At 44.5% G+C, this 17,904-nt stretch overlaps 1 protein-coding gene across 1 annotated transcript; it reads right to left on the bottom strand.

Annotated features, from left to right (window-relative positions):
- Window positions 1–1,042: 1,042 nt before the first annotated feature.
- Window positions 1,043–15,496, bottom strand: LOC141121590 (uncharacterized). Its single transcript, XM_073611230.1, has 7 exons — window positions 15,396–15,496; window positions 12,497–12,625; window positions 12,235–12,369; window positions 12,025–12,148; window positions 11,811–11,908; window positions 5,169–5,304; window positions 1,043–4,388 (listed from the first exon to the last, which is right to left on the bottom strand). The coding sequence occupies exons 2-7, from the start codon at window positions 12,590–12,592 to the stop codon at window positions 2,833–2,835; spliced, it is 2,145 nt and encodes a 714-aa protein (XP_073467331.1). The 5' UTR covers window positions 12,593–12,625; window positions 15,396–15,496; the 3' UTR covers window positions 1,043–2,832.
- Between the last annotated feature and the right edge of the window lie 2,408 nt (window positions 15,497–17,904).

Genomic DNA, 17,904 nt, shown 5'->3' with positions numbered 1-17,904 from the left:
TCCACCGCAGAGACCACTTTTATCTTGAAGCGAGACCGTCAGCTGAGGAAGAGGATACCGGGGTTATGGCAGCTAGCTGCTGCCATGACAACAATGCTCCTTTTCAAAGTACCGACGTATAACAACGGTGGGCGGTCTGGAAGTGGTTAAAGTTTCTGATCCACGCCCTGCTGGAGGAAGGCCAACACCCAAGCCACTGAGAATGAGCAAGGATGGAACCTCAAAGCTTCATACAAAATGATATAAGCTCTCCAAGTGCGGTTAAAATTATTCTGGGAGGTAGACTTACGAGCCTTTAACATAGTCGGGATCACCGAGCCAGACAACCCCCTGTCCTTCAAAACCTGGCTTTCAATAGCCACCCTGCCAAAGCCAGCAACGGTAAATCGGGGTGGAATACCAGCCCTTGGGACAGAAGGTCCAGTGCCTGAAGGCTTGGATAATCCACTTGCAAGTTTTTGACACCTTGAATGTGTATGGTGGACAGAGCTGGAACAAACCTTTTCGCCCATTGTAGGATGGGAGATGCCTCCAGTGCTGCTGCCGCACTTCTCGTACCTCCCTAATGTTTGATATATGCCACGGTAGTGGCATTGTCCGATTGCATCCTGATCAGGAGACCGATTAGGTGGAGCATACCACAAAGTTCTTAGGGAGTACAAACGGATGCTTCGGACGACCCCAGTCCTTGTTGACAAATTTGTGGAAATATGTGGGTTAAGGGAAAACCTTAGCAGCCCAAACTGGCTTGTGTGTACCAAAGGGGACAGGTACCATCAGATGCCCCAGTGTAATCCTCAGTTTTAGAATCAATGAGAGCGGTGACCAACGCCTTCTCCTGTGCAGCCACAGAGGCGGAGGAACCATCCTCCACATCCAAGGATTTAGGGGATATGGAACAAAAAATAGGGGGTGGGAGGTTTTTGGGACTTTAAATGAGGTGTGTGGGATCACACAGCTCCATCCCTATCTATATGCAAGAAAAAGAGGGTTTGGGACTTTAAATCAGGTAGATCTAGCATGGCTAAAAGAGGAGTCAATGTAACAAGACATGTTTTAATCATTAAACAACATGACATGACAATAGGAGTACATACATGATAAATAGGTATAATAATCACATATTATTGACCAGATATTTATAAAAACAATCATAGCAACTTGAAGATGACATATTGAGGTATCGGACAATTGTCCATAGTAAATAATCGCTTGAAAAGCAGCATGGTGGGGTAGCTTGGGAGTGGATGAAATAAAACCATCTAAAAAGAAAATGGTGCCACAAAATTGGCCCCCCGCACGTTTCATGGTTTCCTACCATATCATCGGGGGCGAGTGCACCAATGTCTGTAAAAAAAGCATAAATAAAACGATATGGTCCAAAGTTACACCCAAACACAGGGAAGACTATATATAAATAAAGGAGGGGAGAAATAAACTTATCCCACTAAGTACTTACATGTCAAATAAGTCTAGACCATGTGAACATGAGAACTGGTGGCTGTTTAAAATGTTCATCCCGGGAGCTGAGGAAGGGGCCCACAGGAGAGCCAGACGCACACAATGATCCCAAGAACAAAGGAAACCAGTAGTCAAAAGGAAACCAATTTGGGCTCAAATGCTGCAAAAATGAACAAATCAGGCAGACCATGAGTACATGAAGGTGCACTGTATATTGCGATTCAGGGGATATGTAATTGGGATTTGCAGCAAATGTCGATCTGGCGGTGGCAAAAACCTAAATCAGGCTCAGAACAATCTTAGGAAGAGGGTGATGGTGGGGGGCACTTCTTGCTCGCCTTGAGTCCAAACGCCGCCTCCACTCGGGAGACAAATTACTCCAGAATGGCGGAGTGAGTTTACAGGAACAGAAGGACCCACCACCCAATGGGCGCTGCTGCAACCAGGGACCTCACAAGGCACTAAGTAGGAGAGACCACCTCCAGACTACCTAGCAGAGAGAGGGAAACCCAAGAAAGGACTCACCACCGGACCACCAGAGGTTGCAAGGATTCATTCACATGCTGCTGTGTCCTGCTCAGAACCATGCTCCATAAGTTCCAGCCCTCACATTCTCTGACCCTCAGAAGGAAGGACATGGCTACAAGAAAATGGCCATTCTGAACCTCCCCCAGCTAGCTCCTATAGCCTATACAGCCAGTCAGTCCCAGGCAAAATTGCCGCTGGGCATGGAAAGTACAGAAACGTCACCAAAACCCAGGAAAAATGGGTCAGCAGCTCCAGAAACATAGCCACCACTTGTGAGCTACCCCCCCCCACAGCAGTACCAAGCCAGTGGAGCATGCAGGTAAGGCTCCCATGACAGATCCTCCTCTCTGCAGAAGTGGGAGGGCTGTTGGCCAGGGACTATAGGACTGTGACACGGATTATAACAATGGTCATATGTGTCGCCACAAGAGGCTTAAGTGGGTTGTTGAGCAGGGACTATAGGACTGTGACATGGATTGTGACATTAGTCATATATGTCCCTGCGAGACGTTTAACTTGCTGGCCTCCCCTGTTCAGGATGGGGCATGTTGGTGCTGACCCAGAGCTGAGCTACAGGTCTGCACGCGCCTGTTGATTGGACTGGGGTGATCACTGGATCTAGATTATTCAGCCCATTGCCCAGCCTGACTCTTGATAAATCTCCGCAGGAAGGAACAAATCCCAGGAAAAATTTTAAATGAAAAAAAATATATAGGACAAGTCCCAGCAGAAAACCAGGTCCGTGCTCCTGAAAACACTTGGATGAATGACTGTGTTGCCTATAGCAGAGAGGTTTTTTTTATACCCAGAGAGAACTGCCCATAGGAGGTGCTGAGTTTTTTTTCAGCCTGTAGGTGGGGCTATAAAACCCTGTTTGGTCATGGATAAAGAAGAGGCTGTGTCCGTCAATGAATGCAAGAGAAAGGGCTTCTCCCCAGTATGAGATTGCTGATGTGAAATAATGCTTGATTTCTGTGAAAAACATCTCCCACAGTCAGGGCAGTCATACAGCTTCATCCCCGTGTGAGATCTCCGATGTGAAACAAGACCTGAGTTATGTGAAAATTTTTTCCCACACTCAGAGCAGGAATACGGCTTCTCTCCTGTGTGAGATCTCTGATGTTTAACAAGGTCTGATTTCCTTGCAAAACATCTCCTGCACTCAGGGCAGGAGTTTGGCTTCTCCCCCGTGTGCAATAATTGATGTGCAACAAGGTTTGATTTCTGTGAAAAACATTTCCCACACTCAGAGCAGGAATACGGCTTCTCCCCTGTGTGAGATCTGTGATGTTTAACAAGGTCTGATTTCCTTGCAAAACATTTCCCGCACTTAGAGCAGGAGTTTGGCTTTTCCCCCTTGTGCAAAATTTGATGTGAAACCAGGTTTGATTTCTTGGAAAAACATTTCCCGCACTCAGGGCAGTAATATGGCTTGTCCTCCCTGTGAGATCTCTGATGGCTAATAAGGTGTGATTTATCTGAAAAACATTTCCCGCACTCAGAACACAAAAACGGCTTCTCCCCCGTGTGAGATCTTTGATGTGTAATAAGTTGTGATTTCTCTATAAAACATTTCCCACATTCTGGGCAGGAATTTGGCTTCTCCCCTGTGTGCAATCTCTGATGTCTAAAAAGGTCTGATTTCTGTGAAAAACATTTCCCACACTCATGGCAGGAATGCGGCTTCTCCCCTGTGTGGGATCTCTGATGTCTAACAAGTTGTGATTTATCTGTAAAACACTTCCCGCACTCAGGGCAGGAAAATGGCTTTTCCCCCGTGTGAGATCTCTGATGTGTAATAAGTTGTGATTTCTCTATAAAACATTTCCCACATTCTGGGCAGGAATTTGGCTTCTCCCCCGTGTGCAATCTCTGATGTCTAAAAAGGTCTGATTTCTGTGAAAAACATTTCCCACACTCATTGCAGAAATACGGCTTCTCCCCTGTGTGAGATCTCTGATGTCTAACAAGTTGTGATTTATCTGTAAAAGACTTCCCACACTCAGAGCAGGAATTTTGCTTCTTGCCCTTGTGAGATCTGTAGTGTATAATAAGTTCTGATTTATGAAGGAAACTTTTACCGCACTCAGAACAGGATTGTGGCTTCTCACCCGTGTGAGATCTCTGATGTACAATAAGACTTAATTCAGAGCTAAAACTTTTCCCACATTCAGGACAAAAACATTTCTCCTCCCCCTGAATTCCGGCACCATCCCTCACAGTACGAGGTTGTTCAGAGTCAGAGGGATTTGATGGTCTATCCACAATGTGAAGTCCTCCATCCATAGCTGAGCTCATTGTCTTTTCTCCTGTACAATCTCTTGTGATGTCCTCATCTTCCATTTTACAATCTAGAGATAAAGTGAGACGATCCTTTGAGGGTTTCTCCATGACATGTCCTGGAAAAATATAAAAACCATGATCAATAGATAGGAGAAGGTTAGTCCACTTAAATTAAGATTCCATTTGGATCAGGTAGATTTTAGCGAGCAGATGTTCTCTGTAGATGTTCCAACTAGCTGTGACTTCCCCTCTTCAGCCAAAGAACCTATGATCTTCCTCCCAGATCACTTCTACATTTACACAGCCTTGTCCAAAAAGCAAGAACTAATAGGGACTAGGAGGTGCAAGCTCTTCACACAACCACACGCCTAGGCACTTGGTCATGTGATCTCTGATAAACAAGAGGTTCAAAGTTCAGACTTGTAGAACCTTTAGCATAGAACAAATGACCACAGGACTAGGATTCTGGTGATATGCAGCACTGGAGGGAGCTTGAAGCAGTATTTTCTTCTGTAAAGTGTTTCAGTTTTTATGTTACTACTTAAGCAAGACTGTAAATAGAGTTTTATGTTAACATTTAGCTATAAGTGTGCTTATAAAAGGCTCACTCTGTGTTATTATATTTGTGCTACTGTAACTAGGAGTGAACCACAACCTAATACTGCCAGATTTACCCCAAAATTGACATATATCCCATCAGAGTATAAAAATTGTGTCTGCAGCACAGAGAAGGGGGTTTATCTGAGAGAAAAGAAGAAATAATATATATGATGTTATCAGTGACTATTATCAATGTATTGTTGGCTTATACAGTATAACTCATCTCCCGCCCTACTCTGGCTCAATCAGTGTGCAGTAACAGAGCAGAGATAACAGAAGAATATATTATGGCTCACCTGTGCTGATCTCTGTAGGAGTGTCCTCCTCTTTGATTGTCCCCATCATTTCAGCCTCCTCTATATATTGCTGATCATCCCTCACATACGTCTCTTCTACTTCACCCTCAACTTTGATGTTCATCAGATCTTCATCCTAAACCAACAGAATGGCAGAAAATAACATCTGTAAAATAGAAGTATTTATGATGTGAGATCACATAGAAAACATCATCTTGTAGAGTCCACACATCGGAGTGTTCAATCACTTTATGTTCCAGACCCTCAACTCCACCCACCTGATGATGGAGAGGGATGGTGTGATCTTCCTGTGTGGAATCCCGGGAATACAGAGGACGGGGACATGTCTCTGGTGGGTTTCTATTATGCAATGGTTCCATCATATTATCCTTGTAGAGATCCTTGTGTCTTTCAGAAAGCTCCCCTATCACACCATACTCCTCATCCTCCTCTTTATATTCTAACAACAATATTATCATCCCTGAAGTTTCTGCTCTGAATATATTATAAACATTCATTGTAACAAACATGCTGTGTATAAATCATAACTACCAATAATTCTTACATAGTTACATAGTAGGTGAGGTTGAAAAAAGACACAAGTCCATCAAGTCCAACCTACATGTGTGATTATATGTCAGTATTACATTGTATATCTCTGTATGTCATTCAGTTGCTTATCTAATAGTTTTTTGAAACTATCGATGCCCCCCGCTCAGACCACCGCCTGTGGAAGGGAATTCCACATCCTTGCCGCTCTTACAGTAAAGAACCCTCTACGTAGTTTAAGGTTAAACCTCTTTTCTTCTAATTTTAATGAGTGGCCACGAGTCTTATTAACCACTTGCCGCTCGCCCTATAGCGGATTGACATCCGGGAAGTGGTTCTGTTATCCTGACTGGGCGTCATATGACGTCCAGCAGGATAACATGCCGCCGCGCGCCCGCAGGGGCGCGCATCGTGGCGATCGGTGGAGCGCTCCACCCTCCGGGGGAGGCTCTTTACCACGTGATCAGCCGTGTCCAATCAAGGCTGATCATGATGTCAATAGGAAGAGCCGTTGATTGGCTTTTCCTCACTCGCGTCTGACAGATGCGAGTAGAGGAGAGCGGATCGGCGGCGCTCCTGACAGGGGGGGTCTGCACTGATTGTTTATCAGCGCAGCCCCCCCCTCAGATCACCACACTGGACCACCAGGTATCGCCACTAGGACCACCAGGGAAGGGGCAACATGTGGATGGCCAGGTATGTACCCCATGGCCATCCACATGTGCCCAATCTGTGCCAATCAGTGCCCACAAATGAGCACTGATTGGCACCATTATGTTTTAGTTATGCCCAGCAATGCCACCAATAAATTTTATCAGTGCCACCAATCAGTGTCATTAGTGCCACCTGTCATTGCCCATCGGTGCCCATCAGTGGCACCTATCAGTGCCACCCATAAGTACCCATCAGTGCCACCCATATGTACCAATCAATGCCACCTATGAGTGCCCATCAGTGCCGCCTATGAGTGCCCATCAGTGCCACCTATGAGTGCCCATCAGTGCAGCATACCAGTGCCACCTCTCAGTGCCCATCAGTGCCACCTCATTGGTGCCACCTCATCGGTGCCCATCAGTGCCGCCGTATCAGTGCCCGTCAGTGCAGCCATATCAGTGCCCGTCATTGAAGAAGAAAACGTACTTATTTACAAAAAATTTTAACAGAAACAAAGAAAAACTTGTTTTTAAAAAAATTTTGGTCTTTTTTTATTTGTTGCGCAAAAAATAAAAACCGCAGAGGTGATCAAATACCACCAACAGAAAACTCTATTTGTGGGAACAAAATGATAAAAAATTTGTTTGGGTACAGTGTAGCATGACCACGCAATTGTCATTCAAATTGCGACAGCGATGAAAGCTGAAAATTGGTCTGGGCGGGAAGGTGTCTAAGTGCCTGGTATTGAAGTGGTTAAACTCCCTTTCGTAAAAAAGTTTTATCCCTATTGTAGGGTCACCAGTACGGTATTTGTAAACTGAAATCATATCCCCTCTTAAGTGTCTCTTCTCCAGAGAGAATAAGTTCAGTGCTCGTAACCTTTCCTCATAACTAATATCCTCCAGACCCTTTATTAGCTTTGTTGCCCTTCTTTGTACTCGCTCCATTTCCAGTACATCCTTCCTGAGGACTGGTGCCCAGAACTGGACAGCATACTCTAGGTACGGCCAGACCAGAGTCTTGTAGAGCGGGAGAATTATCGTTTTATCTCTGGAGTTGATCCCCTTTTTAATGCATGCCAATATTCTGTTTGCTTTGTTAGCAGCAGCTTGGCATTGCTGAGCCTATCATCTACTAGGACCCCTAGGTCCTTTTCCATCCTAGATTCCCCCAGAGGTTCACCCCCAGTGTATAGATTGCATTCATATTTTTGCCACCCAAATGCATTATTATCTTTTTGCAAGGTTTCCACATCCTGCAGAGAAGTTATTACCCTGCTTAGCTTAGTATCGTCCGCAAATACAGAAATTGAACTGTTTACTCCATCCTCCAGGTCGTTTATGAACAAAATAAATAGGACTGACCATTCCAAGTACTCCCCATTTATCACCACCCTCTGAATTCGCCCTTGTAGCCAGTTTTCAATCCATGTACTCACCCTATGGTCCATGCCAACGGACCTTATTTGTACAGTAAATGTTTATGGGCAACTGTCCAGATACACCACGTCTACAGGCTTTCCTTTATCTAGATGGCAACTCACCTCCTCATAGAAGGTTAATAGATTGGTTTGGCAAGAACGATTCTTCATGAATCCATGCTGATTACTGCTAATGATACCATTCTCGTTACTAAAATCTTGTATATAGTCCCTTATCATCCCCTCCAAGAGCTTGCATACTATTGATGTTAGGCTAACTGCTCTGTAATTCCCAGGGATGTATTTTGGGCCCTTTTTAAATATTGGTGCTACATTGGCTGTTCTCCAATCAGCTGGTACCATTCCAGTCAGTAGACTGTCAGTAAAAATTAGGAACAATGGTCTGGCAATTACTTGACCGAGTTCCCTAAGTACCCTCGGATGCAAGCCATCTGGTTCCGGTGATTTATTAATGTTAAGTTTCCCAAGTCTAATTTTAATTCTGTCCTCTGTTAACCATGGAGGTACTTCCTATGATGTGTCACAAGGATAAACACTGCAGTTTTGGTTACTGAAGCCCCCAATTCCCTCGTGAAGACTAAGGAGAAGAATAAATTCAATACCTTCGCCATCTCCCTATCCTTTGTAACCCAGATGTCCTTCCTCATTCTTTATGGGGTCAATATGGTCTGTCCTCCCTCTTTTACTGTTTATATACTTAAAGAATTTTTGGGGATTTTTTTCCTCTCCTCCTCCTATGTGTCTTTCGTGTTCTATCTTAGCTGCCCTAATTGCACCCTAACATATGGGCGGCACAGTGGCGCAGTGGGTAGCACTCTCGCCTAGCAGTAAGAAGGGTCGCTGGTTCGAATCCCGACCACGACACTACCTGCCTGGAGTTTGCATGTTCTCCCTGTGTCTGCGTGGGTTTCCTCCGGGTACTCCGGTTTCCTCCCACACTCCAAAGACATGCTGGTAGGTTAATTGGATCCTGTCTAAATCGGCCCTAGTATAGGTATGAATGTGAGTTAGGGACCTTAGATTGTAAGCTCCTTGAGGGTATAGGGACTGATGTGAATGTATAATATATATATGTAAAGCGCTGCGTAAATTGACGGCGCTATATAAGTACCTGAAATAAATAAAATAAACATATCTTGTTGCATTCTTTGTAAAGTCTAAATGCCGATGATGATCCCTCAGCCTTGTATTTTTTGAAGGCCTTCTCCTTTGCTTTTATAATGATTTTCAGATTAGAGTTAAGCCATCCAGGACTTTTGTTCGCTCTTTTAAATTTATTTCCCAATGGGATGCATTGGCTAATGCCCTTATTTAATAGGCTCTTAAAGCAAACCCATCTCTCCTCTGTGTTCTTTGTTCCTAAGATTTTATCCCAATTTATGCCTTCTAGCAAGGTTCGTAGTTTAGGGAAGTTGGCTCTTTTGAAATTCAGTGTCTTTGCATTCCCCTTATGTTTCCTACTTGTGTGATTTATACTAAAGCCAATTGACCTGTGATCTCGGTTTTCTAAACTGCCCCATATTTCCACAGCCATGATCAGGTCTGTATTGTTGGCAATCAGTAGATACAGTAACACTTTATTTCTAGTTGGTTCTACCATCTGAACCATGAAATTGTCCTGCAAGACATTTAGGAACTGGCGAGCCTTAGACGAATGCGTGGTTCCCTCCGCCCAGTCTATTCCTGGATAATTAAGATGGAATCCTTATGGGTAGAGCTCCAAAGGGATGAAGCTAAGGGGAAAATAATACTGGGAATATGCTATAGGCCCCCTAACCTGAGGGAGGAGGGGGAGATGGATCTCCTATCACAATTTGGACTAGCAGCAAGGATAACACTTCCCATCCTTGCTGCTAAACCAAATTGTGATAGGAGATCCGTCTCCCCCTCCTCCCTCAGGTTAGGGGGCCTATAGCATACTCACTGTATTATTTTCCCCTTAGCTTCATCCCTTTGGAGCTCTACCCATAAGGATTCCACCTCCTCTCTAGCTCCCTTAGTGATGTCATCTCTCACATTCACTTATTCTTGATATATAGGCATACCCCTGCCCCTTTTTTACCCTCTCTATCCCTGCAAAAAAGGGTATACCCTTGAATGGTTGCCAGCCAATCATGAGAGCTGTTGAACCAGGTCTCTGAAATTCCCACAAAATCCAAATCCTCCTCATACAACAGTATCTCTAGTTCACCCATCTTGTCCGCCAGGCTTCTGGCATTGGTGAACATGCCACGTAGTTTACTATCGCATACTATCCTCTTATTGGGTGTTCCGAGATTGCAACTAGGACTTGTTACTATACTTACCTTGGGTTTATGTGCTTTAGTGAATCTACCACTAATGCCCCCAATACTACCCTCGGGAATATGTTCCGCGCTGACTATCTCTGCCTCTGGGCCCTCCACCCCGTCACCTAGTTTAAAAACCCCTCTAACTTTTTGGCCATCTTCACTCCCAAATGATCTGCACCCTCCTCATTTAGGTGCAGTCCATCCCTTCTATAGTACTGGTGATTGACTGAGAATTAGGCCCAGTCCTCCAGGAACCCAAACCCCTCCTTACTACAACAGCTCTTCAGTCACTTGTTTACTTCCCTAATCTCCCTCTGCCTTTCTGGTGTGGCTCGATGTACCGGTAGTATTCCTGAGAATACTACCTGGGGAGGTCCTTTTTCTCAATTTAGCTCCCAAGTCCCTTAAATCGTTCTTTAGGACACTCCATCTGCCTTTGACTTTGTCATTGGTGCCAACGTGCACCATGACAGCCGGGTCTTCCCCAGCCCCTTGCAGTAATCTGTCCACCAGATCCGTGATGTGCTGAACTCGAGCGCCCGGTAGACAACATACAGTTCGGCGCTTCAGGTCTTTGTCACAGATTGCCTTCTCTGTCCTTCTAAGAAATGAGTCCCCTACCACCAGAATCTGTCTTTCCTTTCCCTTCATTTCCCCCCCCACTCTCACTGGAGTTCTTCCCCTGACAGCTCGGGGAGTCCCTCAGCTCCAGCAGTGCTGGTCCCTGACTGGTTTCACCAATGTCACTCAATTGAGCGTACTTATTGGGATGCTCCAGTCCTGGATCGACCTCCCTGGCACATACCCCTCTACTCTTCCTGACTGTCACCCATCTACTCTTTCCTAGTGCTTGCATCTCTTTGTCTCCACCCACCTCTGTGCTGGCCCCTGCCGGCACCTGCCGTGTACGTTCCTGGCTCTCCTTTAGTATGGAGGGACTTCTCAGTGCTGACAGTTGCTTCCCCAGATTCAGAACCTGGGCTTCCAGAGAAACAATGTGCTTACATTTTGCACAGCAGTATTCACCCTCGATCAGATGATCAAGGAACGCATACATGCCGCAAGATGTATACTGAGTCGCATCTCAACACCCACCGGGCATCGTACCTATTTAATGAGGATTGGGGATTATACCCTGTTCACATTACCTAACAACTAGCTTCCTGACACTAATACTCAACAAGACAATACACAGGTACTCGTTGACCAACGTGCACTCGCTGACCAATGTGCACACACAATACACAAGTACTAACGATCCACACACTACTCGGACAACACTCAGGTACTCACAATACACAGGTGCACACTCACCCTACACAGGTACTTGACACCTGTTACAACCTCTTGTTTTCAACTCTGTTTTTTAACTCACCACTTAGTCCAGTTCCACTTGGAGTAAGTTCCAGCAAGCTCAAAGATGAGCAGGCTCACCATGAGTTCTACAGGAGGTTATATAGGCCTCAAGCACTTGTGACCAATTAACCACTCCCCTTAATTAGTAGGCTAAAGGAAGAAAAGAAAAAAAGCTGTTTAAAAAGCCCCAGAAAAGGGTGTTAAAAAGCTACAAGGAAAAGCCCCAAAAAGAACCTAAAAATGCAACCCAGCAATCACCAGCAGTCAAAAAGCAAAACTTGTTCACACTCTCCTCTCAAGGTCCTCACTGTTTAGCTTCCAACCAGCAGTCTTGTTCCTCATCTACAGTACCTGATGATGGTGAGGGATGGTGTGAACTTCCTGTATGGAATCCCGGGAATACAGAGGACTGGGACATCTCTCTGGTGGGTTCCCATTACTGGATCCATCTGTAGGAAACACACACACTGACTGAATACATTGTTTCTATGTGTTTATCAGATGATGGGGGATCTAGGTGGACCCTCCATACTGCTCTCTCCTTTACAATAAAGTCTCCTCTTACCCGGTGATGTGAGGGGCGGCTGATTGTCCATCATGACGTCCTTGTAGAGATCCTTGTGTCCTTCTAAATACTCCCACTCCTCCATGGAGAAATAGACAGTGACATCCTGACACCTTATAGGAACCTGACACACACAATGATACAGTCACCATCCAGACACATCCCTTGTCTGTTACTGGATAATGTCCCAGAATTCCCAGCACCGCTCACCTCTCCTGTCAGCAGCTCCATCATCTTCTTGGTGACTTTTAGAATCTTCTCCATGTTGTGTCTCTCTGGTTTTAGGGAGTCACATGGAGTCACTGTGATGGTCATATGATCACCTGACTTCAGAAGAGGAAATCTCTGTATTGGAAAACCAATAGGAATATCATGTTAGAATCCCAGAATCCTCCTCACCTCTCCGGTCAGGTCTGTGCTTTATTTATAGAGATAAGAGTGATGTCATGTGACCTCCCAGAATCCTCCTCACCTCTCCGGTCAGCAGGTAGATGATCTCTAGGGTGAGGTTTAGTATCCTCTCAGTCATGTGACTCCAGTCCTCCTCCATCCTCATTGATGTGGTCATGTGATCTATTCAGGTTCCTCTGTAGATGGATACCTGAAAATTATCTGCAGTGTATTACTTATACATTTTTAGGATAGTGACATAAAGGGTTAAAAGGCAGACTGTCGGGGGTTGAGGCTGATGATGATAGCATGAAGAAGCAACAATACAGATCTCTGCATCCCTCAGCCCTTTCAGCCAATGATTCACAACCTTAGTTAAGAAATGCCTACCATCAGGTTGCAGATGTGCCTACTTCCCTGAAAAGCCAAGCTTGAAGCAGTTCTGGAGGCCTTTGCACTATACATTGAGGGGTCTGTACACAAAGAACTTGCCAAAACCCGTGAAGATGTGACACAATTGCACCCCAGGGTCATAGCACAGAATTCCTCCCCAGCGGCTTTGCAAGCTAGAATTGTGGGCTTTAGAATCATCACACAGGAACTGCGCTGTATGCATCTACTTTTAGAAGATGGAGAAAACAGTAACCATTGTAATAATCTCAGGATCAGAGGAATCCCAGAAGTCACATCTGGCAAAGATCTGTAAAGCACGGTAACAGCAATTTTTAACATTCTGTGGGCAAATTATCAACAGATCTAATCGAGATAGACAGGGTCCACAAAGTTGTTGGCTCACGTGTACCCATGTCAGACCACCCAAGAGACATTTTGTGCCAAATTCATTTTTATACAACCAAAGAGACATTATGAGACAAAAAGTACCTTTGACTTCAATGGCACCACAGTTCAAGTGCTGCCAGATCTGGTGAGATGGACCTGACAGCACCACAGGATTTTGAAACCCCTCCTTAATTTAATTCACTCACCTGGAGCATTATATATGGGGTCAGGAAGGAGAACAGAACCTTCCTATTACACTACCCTTCTGAACTCTCTGATCTCTATACCTTTCTATACCTTTATCTGTACCTTACTAGTTCGATGTCCATAGCGATAATCCCTGACCACAAAGAAGACAGGGATTCAATTTTAATTGTCCTAACTACCAAAACCTGAGACGAGACCCTGGACAAACAAAACCATGGTCCTAGGTTGTTGGGTCTGAGGCAAATTTACTTTGACTCCTCTGTAGGCAGAGGAGCAGGGGTTAATTGAGTTAGGAGGTTGTGCAGTGCTTCACAGGCTGTGGCTCTGTTCCCTGTACCTGCATTCTGGAACTCACTGGAAGTTTCCAGAACAAGGTGGGGGGGGGGGGGGGGACAGAGGCTGCAGCCTGAATATTCATAGGACTTCTACGAATCCCTGGGGAGGCAGATCCAGAGGGTGGGGAAGAAACCCATAAATACTGTGAAGCCTGGCAGCCTGTGAGCAGAGTCCAGTCATCTGGGAGCTCTCCCCTTGGGAGAAACAAAGGAAAGAAAGGAAAGAAAGAAAAGAAAGGAAACAAAGAAAGAAAGCTCCAGGTGACATAAACAAGCTTCATCTAGGCGATCGGAGCAGAAGTTCTCCCTCCAACTTCCTGGAACATGTCACAGGAGGCTTCAGGACCATTCACAGGGCACAGCGCAGCTCACGCATGTGAACTGCATGAAGTCACAGCCGGCTTTTCACAGTCAACATGGTGGCGCCGGGGACCCCAAGACTGGTAAAGAGCCAGCCCAGGTGAGGACAGTACTGGATCCTTGGACTGGAAAATGTCTCTTTTATTAAAAGTGCCACCCAAGTCAATTCTGACATTTCTGTCATACAGCAAAAATCTGCATTTTTTTTTTCGCTAGAAAATTACTTAGAACCCCCAAAACATTATATAATTTTTTTTAATGCAGAGGCCCTAGATAATAAAATGGTGGGTTTTGCAGAATTTTTATGTCACGTGGTATTTGCGCAGTGGTTTTTCGAATGCAAATCTTTGGGAAAAAATACACTTTAATGAATCTTAGTACACACAAACACAATATATTACCCATTTTTTTGGTATGCCAAACATGTCACGCTTTAAAATTGAGCACGCCCGAGGAATGGCGAAAAACTACGGTACATTTTGCTTCCACTCATCTTCCTGTCTGTAGGGCACCAAAAGCAAAATGTCATCCCCTCCTGGGGTTCATTTTAATCTTAATCCCCACTTACCTCGTCGATTGCATCAAGCTGAAATAGCATACTTATTCACCCGGTGAATCTAGTGCTGCCCTGCTGTAATCTGCCCATCCCCCCACCGCACACGGCTTCCAGCACTGCTATCTTCCTTTCTGACATCTTCAGGGGGTCAGCTGTCTGTACTTGCCCCCTGATATCATGAAGTGCGCACACGTGCAGTGCGGTGTAAACAGTCCCAAAGCCTCCTGGGTGCTGTGACGTGATATCACAAGAGGCTGTGGGTCGCTGGGACTACATCATTACCACCTAGGTGAGGACTGTGGAAGTCCCAGATGGCTACATAAAAAAAATATATAGATATAGAAAAATAATCTATGATTCTGTCAATACTGGTTCTGAGAGAACATGATTATAAAAAAAGGTGAAAAACTGGGTGAAGGTCCACTTCAGGAGACCACAAATTCACCCAAGATTCAAATCCTGGAAATTGGGGTAAAATTTTAGTCCAACCTGAATCTGAATCTCATCCCTCGTTACAAGAGACGGCTAAGGTGAGAAGGTGACACATCTCCAAAATGAAGAGAATGTTCCGGCCCTGTAAGTGAGGAAATGTTCTGCCCCTGAAGGGGTTAATCTAGGTTTCCACACTATATATGTGTGTATCATCATCTGCTGGAGATAAAAGACATCACAGTGACTATGGAGGAAGAGGACGGACATGACGGAGGGTTACTGGGTGTAAATAGAATATAAGATCTTATTACCTCCTCTACTGCCACTTCCAGCAACGTCTCCTCTCTACTTTCTCCCGAGTCACCTCTCACTCGGAACTTCCTATTTATACCTGACATCACTTCCTGTCTGTACCTGACATCACTTCCTGTCTGTACCTGACATAATTTCTTGTCTGTCTTCCATAGAGACTTACTGTCTGGGTAGAAGTGAGATCACCGCCTTATGGAGCTCAGAGGAACTGCAGCTTCAAGAAACATCTCATAGTGTGAACAAGGGCTTGCTCTGTGTATATACTGTATACAAAATGTCTACTAGAGATAAGATACAGTTTCACCACTACCATGGGTTTGAGATCATTTCTACAGGTTTTGAGATTCTTGATCCTGGAAATTTTTCTCACAGATTTGTCTGTGGACAACCTTTTTTAAACCATAATGCATTGCATGGCCTTTCCACTATGATCATCAGGCTCAGAATGGCCAATAAGGTTTTTTTTTTTGCATAAGCCAGCATCCTCATTATAAAAGGATTATCACAGGTTTAGTGTTATTAATGGGGTACCCCAGGATTCCATGTTATTAGTGGTACACCCCAAGGTTCAGTGTTATTGGTGGTACACCCCAAGGTTCAGTGTTATTAGTGGTATAACCCAAGGTTCAGTGTTATTAGTAATGTACCCCAAGGATCGGTGTTATTAGTGGTGTTCCCCAAGGATCAGTGTTTTAGTAATGTACCCCAAGGATCAGTGTTATTAGCGGTGTACCCCATGGTTCATTGTTGGGACATTTACTCTTTAATATGTTTTAAATCATATAGAGTTTTGTCAAATAAAGCTTATCCTCCCTTATGTATTTGTACTTGGTGATCATATCCCCCTTAAGTATTTATTTATTTATTTTTTAACAAGAAAACCCCTTATGTATTTATACATGGTGATCATACCGCCCCCCCTTATGTATTTATACATGACGATCATATCCCCCTTATGTATTTATACATGGTGATCATATCCCCCTTATGTATTTAAACCTGGTGATCATACTCCCCTTATATATTTATACATAGAGATCATATCCCCCTTATGTATTAATACATGGAGATCATATTCCCCCTTATGTATTTCTACATTTTCTCAAGAGAGAATAAATTCAGTTCCTCTAATCTTTCCTCATAGCTGAGCTCCTCCATGCCTCTTATCAGTTTGGTTGCCCTTCTCTGCACTTTCTCCAGTTCCCTGATATCTGGAATATGCAGTTCAGTCTTGGGCTCCAGTTTTCAAAAAGGACGAGGTCTTACTAATGATTTGTACAGATGATGTCTCTCTGGGCACAAGAAAGGATTTTAGAAACTGCAGCTTGGCATTCCATGCTATTATTAAAGTGGTTGTAAAGGCAGGTTTGTTTTATCATAATATCATAATGTATTAAGATAAAAACTTTCTGTGTGCAGCAGCCCCCCTCACCCCCTAATACCTGAGCCCCATCTCAATCTGGCGATGTTGCGCGAGGGACTCTCTCTCCTGATTGGCTGAGACACACAGTGGGCACCATTGGCTCCCGCTGCTGTCAATCAAAGCCAATGAGAGGAGAGAGGGGGAGGGGCCAAGCCATGGCTTCATGTCTGAATGGACACACAGAGCAGCGGCTGGGCTCGGGTGCCCCCATAGCAAGCTGCTTGTTGTGGGGGCACACGGCAGGAAGGAGGGGCAAGGAGCACCGACGAGGAACACGAGAAGGGGAAGATCTGAGCTGCTCTGTGCAAAACCACTGCACAGAGGAGGTAAGTATAACATGTTTGTTATTTTTAAAGAAAAAAAAACAGACTTTAGTTTTACTTTAAGTCTATGATCTACCAAAAGACCCAGATCCTTCTCCACCATTGATTCTCCCAGATTTTCCCCACCTCGTATGTATTATCTATACATGTTTCTAGCTCCCATGTGCTGAACTTTACATTTATTAACATTAACCTTATTTGCCAAACAGTTGCCCATTAAAACAGTGCATTGAGTTTGGCTTGCAAATTGGTGACTTCCTGTAAGGAACCGCTCACTCATCTAAGGCTTGCCATTTCCTAAATGTCTTGCTGGATAATTTCATGGGTCAGTTGGTGAACGCGCCAACAAGAGACAATGCATTACTAGACCTACTGATTACAAACAACATGCAGATGTGGAAATAGCGATCACAGGTTGATTATATTCAGCATAAACCACAGAAATAAGAAGCACAAAGGGAGCACTAATACACTGAATTTCAAAAAAGAGCCAACTTCCCTAAGCTGCGCTCTATGCTACATGATATTAAATGGGATAAAATCCTAGGAAGAAAGAACACTGAGGAAAAATGGGAGTGCTTCAAGAGCATACTAAGTAAAGGTATTGGCCAATGCATCGCAATGGGCAATAAGTATAAAAGAGCTAACGTCAAACCCGGGTTGCTTAACTCTAATGTAAAAATGCACATAAAAGCAAAAGAAAAGACCTTCAAAAAACACAAGGCTGAGGGGTCATTGTCAGCATTCCAACAATACAAGGAA

Source organism: Aquarana catesbeiana, unplaced genomic scaffold, assembly GCF_042186555.1.
Source record: "Aquarana catesbeiana isolate 2022-GZ unplaced genomic scaffold, ASM4218655v1 unanchor226, whole genome shotgun sequence".
Lineage (NCBI taxonomy): Eukaryota > Metazoa > Chordata > Amphibia > Anura > Ranidae > Aquarana > Aquarana catesbeiana.
Note: the sequence above shows the minus strand (reverse complement) of the source record. Positions and strands in the feature narration are given on the sequence as shown.

Excerpts from the sequence above, each read along its gene's own strand:
- LOC141121590 (XM_073611230.1), bottom strand. The coding sequence starts at position 12,592 with ATGACCACATCAATGAGGATGGAGGAGGACTGGAGTCACATGACTGAG. Across the intron at positions 12,370-12,496 it reads TCTACCTGCTGACCGGAGAG|AGATTTCCTCTTCTGAAGTC; the intron begins GTGAGGAGGATT and ends TTTCCAATACAG. Across the intron at positions 12,149-12,234 it reads TGGAGCTGCTGACAGGAGAG|GTTCCTATAAGGTGTCAGGA; the intron begins GTGAGCGGTGCT and ends TGTGTGTGTCAG.